This window comes from Benincasa hispida, chromosome 7 (genome assembly GCF_009727055.1).
Source record: "Benincasa hispida cultivar B227 chromosome 7, ASM972705v1, whole genome shotgun sequence".
Taxonomy (NCBI): domain Eukaryota; kingdom Viridiplantae; phylum Streptophyta; class Magnoliopsida; order Cucurbitales; family Cucurbitaceae; genus Benincasa; species Benincasa hispida.
Genome location: NC_052355.1, coordinates 46908713 through 46915955, shown reverse-complemented (window position 1 = coordinate 46915955; position 7243 = coordinate 46908713). Strand labels below are relative to the sequence as shown.

The 7243-nt window shown below is 36.2% G+C and overlaps 1 protein-coding gene across 3 annotated transcripts; it reads right to left on the bottom strand.

Moving 5' to 3' along the window:
• Nucleotides 1–220: 220 nt before the first annotated feature.
• On the bottom strand, nucleotides 221–6388 carry LOC120081942 (potassium transporter 6-like). Of its 3 annotated transcripts, XM_039037128.1 has the most exons (9): nucleotides 6004–6388; nucleotides 5289–5532; nucleotides 4681–5173; nucleotides 4522–4575; nucleotides 3085–3345; nucleotides 2936–2988; nucleotides 1894–2017; nucleotides 1544–1798; nucleotides 373–1445 (listed from the first exon to the last, which is right to left on the bottom strand). In XM_039037128.1, the coding sequence occupies exons 2-9, from the start codon at nucleotides 5325–5327 to the stop codon at nucleotides 373–375; spliced, it is 2352 nt and encodes a 783-aa protein (XP_038893056.1). In that variant the 5' UTR covers nucleotides 5328–5532; nucleotides 6004–6388. The 3 variants fall into 3 exon arrangements, with proteins under 3 accessions (XP_038893058.1, XP_038893057.1, XP_038893056.1); XM_039037130.1 differs by having other exon boundaries at nucleotides 221–1445; nucleotides 4681–5169; nucleotides 5289–6388; XM_039037129.1 differs by having other exon boundaries at nucleotides 221–1445; nucleotides 5289–6384.
• Between the last annotated feature and the right edge of the window lie 855 nt (nucleotides 6389–7243).

Below are 7243 nucleotides of genomic sequence, written 5' to 3'. Positions count from 1 at the left end.
AAGAATCTATTTGGTGGAAAGCACGAGGGAAATAATTAGCCAATTAGTATGTTTTAAATCAAATAAATCGCTGGATTACTAAAAAAAGAACAAATAATTCTGAATCCCAACTCTAATTAAGAAATGACTAGCATTAGTTACAATTGACACACATAAATGTAACTAATACTCATCTTTATCAAAGACAAATTCAGTTAATTGAGTTATGTTAGTACAAAAATTTCATTAACAAAAGGATCAATTTTTCTCATTTTTCTCAAATCCACACTTGAATTTTCTATGCATTTTTTTTTTCCTTTTCATTATTTTACAGATATTACAGCTTTCTATACCCATATCTATGTACATAGAGATCTGGTATTATGGTCAAAACTAAACAAGATACATCATACCCACCTCAAGGGTTGATGATGAATGTGATAAACCTACTGGGAAGTCGGCTTCTCTGCTGTTCTTCCTCAAGAACTCATAAATGAAGTTGATCGACACCCTTTTCAGCGTGCTCGATCCTTGTTTTGCTTTCATGTGCGATCGTCCTACTATGTAAGCTACTCCTCCTTCTCTTGCTTCCATTAACTCTCGTAATTCTTCCATCGCATCAGTGTTGATTTTCGGGCTCTCAGGTACGATGAAGCGTACTCTTTTTCTCAATTGAATTGGAGCAGGTGACCTTATTTCCCTTGTATCTGAAGCTCTGTACAGTTCTTCAGAGTCTTCATCGTTATCGGTCTCGGCCATCTGAATCATCCTATCTTCATGGGTAGAAGATGTCCCAACGACTGACATCTTTTCACCATCTTTATCAAAATCCTGTTTAGAATCACCAGACTCTGCAGTCCCTGATCTTATAAACTCTGCTATGCTGCATATAAGATCATTCTCAAACTCTACATCGTCTTTGTGAACATCTCGATACCCATATCGCACAATGCACCGATAGAGTCTGTATTCACTTGTACCAATACGACCAATTAGAAACCGTTCCTCCGGTCTAACATGTGGCACTGGGACATATTTGATGCAAAGGAAAACAAGAACTTGATGGAAGGCGGGAATATTGGTGACAAAGTGGGTGAAGATACCCGGGATTCCGGAAACAAGCTCCGTCTGTATGACGCCAATCCCACGGACTCTTACAATGCCTAGGCTGCGACCCAAACTAAGTAGCCAATTAATAGTAACCTTGTTTTGGATGTCAAATTCAAACTTCTTAAGAGTACCATAGTGCCAGACATACATAACAATCAGGAATACAAAAGAAATTGCGATGGGAACCCACGCTCCTTCAAGAAATTTTATAAGAGAAGCTGAGAAGTAGAGAGATTCAATGGTGCCAAAGAAGAAGATGAAGCCTATTGCAAGAAATACACTTCGGTGCCAGCACAGGACAATAACGAGCGACATCAAGCATGTAGTAACAAGCATAACAGTTATCACTGCCAAACCTGAAGACAACGTTTTGAAAGAAGAGTTTTAGCTCGACGTTTTGTATGCAGTACAGCTGATTCCTTTAACAGGTCTATAACCAGAAATAGAATCATACCTGAGGCATGGCCCAACCGCTTTGTGTCTCTGAAACCCAAGGTAACAGCCAAGCACAACAGCATCAAGATCCAATTGACCTCTGGGATATAGATCTGACCGTGAACTTTCGAGGACGTATGAATAATTTTGACTCGAGGAAAGCAACCCAAGGCAGAGCACTGCTTTATAATCGAGAAAGTTCCAGTGATTATAGCCTGGCTTCCTACTACTGCTGCAAGCACAGCAATTATAAGGACAGGCCACTTCAATATATCTGGAAATAGAAAACAACATTCAATCAGCCAACTATCTCCAAATCATTAATATATCTGAGATAACCTTCTCGTGGAAACCATTCTTAAGACCTACCAGGAACAGAGACATAAAACCCTATTGGATGTTCATTTGGAGAGGGATGATGTTGAGACAGATAGGCAGCTTGCCCCATGTATGCTAGGAGGAGAGACGGATAAACCATAAAAGTGAAAGCAATCTGCAAGGGTTTTAAGATGACAGAAGTTAGAAAATAGTTGAGAATAGAGATGAACAAGGAACACTTCAGAAAACCAGAACACGAACACTAAGATTAGTGACACTATACCGACTTTAGCAAGCACAAATTATCGAAGTCAATGTCAAACATCAATTTTCAAATATGCAGGGTATTATAAAGGATGTTAGTAAATGATGGGTTATCACTAATCTCAGTCAGAAGAACAAGATTTCATGTTATAGAATTCAAAAAGGAAGATGCATAAAATGTATGACCAGGAAAAACTGCATGTGTCTTAATATAGGGAAAGCTCTTGTAAGAAGCATCTCTCCGATTTATGGGAGCAAGTCCACCCGAGAGAATTGCTTTAAACACAGAAATTAAGACAAATGGGCTGAAATGCAGTAGGTAACAATTTGCAAATGTGATAAATAAATACGGAACAGTTACATGAATAACACGTATGAAAGGAATTCATTAAACAGATAAAGAAAGGTGATTGGAGGAACTTCTCCCTCTCACCAATCAACACATTGACCGAACAAGCAAGTTAACAATGGGATGCATGAGATAGATATTTAAAGAAGAAAGGATTTGGAGAAATTAGACATATTTGCCTTGAACTTATGCTCTACCATAAGAGAGAACTGTCTAGTTTAAAGCAAGAATGGTGGCAAAACATCCTCCTATGGACTATCCAACAATACAAGACATAATGGAGGCACACTATATAATTGAGAAGGGTACAAGGGCGCCATCAGTCAAGCTTGATCACTGATGCAGTGAACAAGAAGAAGAATAGAGCACATAATCAAAAGTGGGTCATCAAATCAAAGACACTATCTGAAAGAATTATTGTATGGTTTATAAGAAAAGTCCCAACTAGTAGTAGAGATTGACCAATATTCAAAATTGTACCTTAATTGACAACTGAGAAAAATGCCCAAGGTCAGCAAACATCGCCTCTGAACCTAGAAAAATATAAATAAACATGTGTGATTAACGAGTGAATGACTTTGCTTGCAATGGCACAACATGATAAACCAAATAAAATGTGTGAAATTTACCAGTAATGCACAACATGATTCCACCAAGTGACATCCAACCTCCTTTTTGGGTTTTCTTAAGAAATTGGAACATGTAACGAGGAGAAATTGCTCTATAAACACGCGGATTCCAGTGAATAATATTGTACAGGCCAATGGCACTAATACACAATAGCCAAACTATCACTATTGGAGCAAACAAGAAGCCGATCCTGTGCGTTCCGTAGTGTTGAAGAGCAAACAAGCATATCAGCACAATGCATGCAATCGGGATTACTATATCTGCAGGAACATCAATTAACATGAGACGAGTCTGACAGCATCTAATATTTGTAATTATAATACAAAACTGAAGGGATGGGTTACTGGTTAAATAAGAAAGTAACAAAATAGTCGAGCAAATTCAAAGGGCCATCTTCCCACACCTCCCCCCCCCCCTCTTTTCAACAATAGTCCAATAGATTAGCATCTTTCCTCATAATAGAAACAAAACCTAGTATCCCAACTAATTATAACTTGCAATGACATTACGTATGCCGTACATTTGGATAATGGAGTGGAAGCTGGGTGTGATTCTGGAAGTTATGGAAGTAGTTAGTAATAGACTATTGTGACAGCAAATAAGGTACCACAGAAAATGAATACTCATCCACCATAAATCATAAAAGCAGGTTGCAGGATCAAATAATTATTAAATGTTATTATTTCTATAATCATAACATAGGCTCAAAAATAGTGATTTCTAATTTGATTTCCATGCTTATAGTTATAACTAAGGTGCATACTTAAAAGGGATTAAGCCATTCTTTCTAGTCTTCCATGGGCACATCAAGAAAGGCCAAAAACTCCTTTAAGCAAAAGAGAGAGCCCAAATAGCTCCAGGTTGCTCGCATAGTACTACCGGTACTTAATTTTTCAACCTCATTCCTATACTGCAAGTTTCTAAACTTTTTTTCCCTTCATCAATAAAGGTTTTTCCCTACTCCTTATTCAAAGAGAATAATCATACTTCCAAAGTTAAGCCTTCTCCACAGTGCTCCCCTCTTCTCAAACACTACCCTCCAACAGTTATATAAGTAGTGGGATGTTAAGTCCTATCCCACACAGTAAACAATTCAATACAATAGATTGCAACTTGGGATAGGACTTGTCAAGATGGTCTCCCAAGTATAGCATAGCAATCAATATAGTTGACAACTGTTTGTGATGATTGCATAACATATTAAAGCTATGGACAGTGACCTCTCATTCATAAGAAGACAAGTGAAGTTGAATGCTCAAAAACAAGATTTCTAAACAATATCCAACAGTTAGGACAAAAATTGGTAGATTTCAGTTATTGGAAATTCACTTCTTACTTTCCCCACTCTCCCTCACCTCTCTGGATTTTTCTACTTCCAGTCCTCAGAAACAAACAAGTAAAAATCCAATTAAATATGAGCAAGTGTACATTCTTACATTGGTGATGCTCTTTATCCATGGTATGCTCAAGGCCAGAAACCGCCGAAAGAACTGACAGGAAGTTAAAATAAGAAATGAATGACAAACAAACATCCAATTTAAGAAACCCAAAACAAAAAAATTGAAACAGTGATACTGAAAGTTAGAGATGATTACCAGAAATAGCTGGTGTTAAGATGCCATCCCCTATCACCATGCAAGTCCCAATTAAAGCAAGAACGAGCAAGAATTTTTGCAAAACCCGACGCTTTTCTAATGCTGATTTGAGTTTGAATCCAAAACTTTGTTGAGATGGTGGACCAAGGACATTCATCTTGTACTCAGTGAGTTCAGAATCAGCCAACTGGGTATTAGGCAATGAGCTAACTCGGGCATGTCGACACAGTAACGAATACAGAGCAAATGTCCCTCCCTCCCCATTATCATCGGCTTTAAGAACAATAAATATATATTTGAGCAAAGGAACAATGGTGAGAGTCCAGAAAACAAAGGACAGGACCCCATAAATCTCGTCGTTGCTCTTGGTATGATTGATATCCTCTTCAGCAAAAGTGTTCTTATAGACATAAAGAGGCGAAGTGCCCAACTCTCCATAAACAACCCCAAGACTCTGATAAGCCATCATCAAAATCGTCTTCCATGAATCTTTCTACATAACAAAAACAGTGAAATCGACATGGGTTTCAAGCGAAAACGCTCAAAAAACGAATTGAAATAAAGGGGAGAAGTTAAAAAATGCATGTAATGGAATATACAGAACTTACCTTGGCATCCTTTTCACTAACTCCACTTTCCAGATCCATAACCACAGAAGGGTCAAGTTTTCAAAAGTTGAGCAGAAGCATTTTCTACTCAACAACTCAAATCTCTATTTGGGGGAAACTTTATATGATATAAAACACCCTCCTCAAACAGCTTTTAGAGAGAGCGAAAGAAGAAGACGGATAGCGAAACAAAGAGTATTTTAAAATCCCAGATCCACGATGAGTTGCCTACGAATGCCAGATACTGAAGAAACCCATTTTTTTATTTCTCAGAATTCAATAAACAATTTCAACAAAAACTCAACGAAAACGAAAATGCAAAACACCCTTTACTAGTTTAGAGAAAATACAGGAATATACTAACAACCCAAAAGTCTCTGCAACACTAAAATGAGAAAAAAAGAACAAAAATACACAAAACACATATATACTAAATATACGTGTCTTTATAGAGAAAGAAAGGGATGTGTGGAGAACGAACACGAAAAGCCACAGAAAGAAAAAAAAAAAAAAAACCTTTGAAAATCAGAGAGAATATTTTTCGTAATCATTCAGAAAGGGACTAAGAAATGAAGATTTCAACGGGGGTTAATCTTAAGCTCTACTTTATGTAAGAAAATGAAATTTCCAGTGTCGAGCAATAAAACCCACTTAAGTTTCTGAGAGTCAAAGTGGAAGAAGAAGGAAGAAGGAAGAAGAGAGAAGAGAAACCAACCGCTATTTTCTACGACACTTCTTGAGCAATTTTGCGAAGAAGAAGAAGATAAAGAATTAGTACATTCCTTTTTGTCTGATTTTGAAGGACAGATGGCATTGAAAATTTGCAATTAGTCCTGTTTGTTTACCAGAAAAAAATCGAACTCGGTGAATTTGGGGCCGAGTTGACTCAACATGGTGATGACGTTACTGACATGGAAGTGCTGCACATAACCAAGCCAAATTCCCAACCACCGATTAAGACTGCGTGGATATTCATTCTTCTCCCCCACGAGAAGAACAGTTATGATTTGATTTGAAATGAAAATTAAAAATCAAAACTTTGACTAATGAAAAGGGTTAAAAGGCTATTAGATGATCAATAACACTTTTTTAATTCGAGGGTTTTGTTGTTTAAGATGTTAATGTGACAAAAAATTCCATTAAAAAAAGGGAAAAACTAGAAGAGATCTAGAAATAGAAACCAAGTCAAAGTTTCCAAGCAATTGTTCATGAATAAGAAATGAAGAAAATTGAAAGAGGGAAAGTCTTTTTGAGAAGGAAAATGTTAAGGATAATAATGCTGATAAAATATATCTGATCAGTTCTTTGAGTTTTGCTCAAGTTGGGAAATTTTGGATGCTTTATATGAAAGAACAAAGGGAAATTTGGATGTATTCTTGTTTGAGGGAATCCTTTTTTAAGTGAAATTCATTGAGTTTTGGATTTTAGATGAGTCCACATTTTAGGGGAAGAAGCCCATTCCCTATGATTATTATTGTTTTTTTTTTTTTTAATGATGAAAAAAAATCAATTTGAATTACCAAATGAGGATTTACTTTTACAACTTAAATTTGGTTGAATTACATGCAATCGGGCATCTATTAATTTTAAGGGGAATTTTTTTTATACTCATATTAACATATAAAGCAACACTAACTGATCTAAAAAATTCTTGAAGTATCTCCAAAATAACATAAAAGTGACCAAAGTAAGAATCTTGAAGTATCCTAGACTTTTTTTAGGTTCAGAAAATTTAAAGAATTCCAAAAATTCTTTTAGATAAGGATAATCTAATAAATATCTATAATATTTTTAGAATTCAAGAAATACATAGATAGATCTTTTTACTTGGACTTCAAGGATCTCATATAGGAGGTATGACCCCATATGTGAGCCATGAAAGTGAATGGGTGAATTTTTAGAGAGTATTCTCTAAAAAAAATGTTTGTGCTCGTAAATTATTAATAAAAGTTTCT

Coding starts and splice junctions, on each gene's coding strand:
- LOC120081942 (XM_039037128.1), bottom strand. CDS start 5,327: ATGGATCTGGAAAGTGGAGTTAGTGAAAAGGATGCCAAG. Junction 4,576..4,680: donor CTTAACACCAGCTATTTCTG/GTAATCATCTCT, acceptor ACTTCCTGTCAG/TTCTTTCGGCGGTTTCTGGC. Junction 2,018..2,935: donor TTTCTCAGTTGTCAATTAAG/GTACAATTTTGA, acceptor AAACCCTTGCAG/ATTGCTTTCACTTTTATGGT.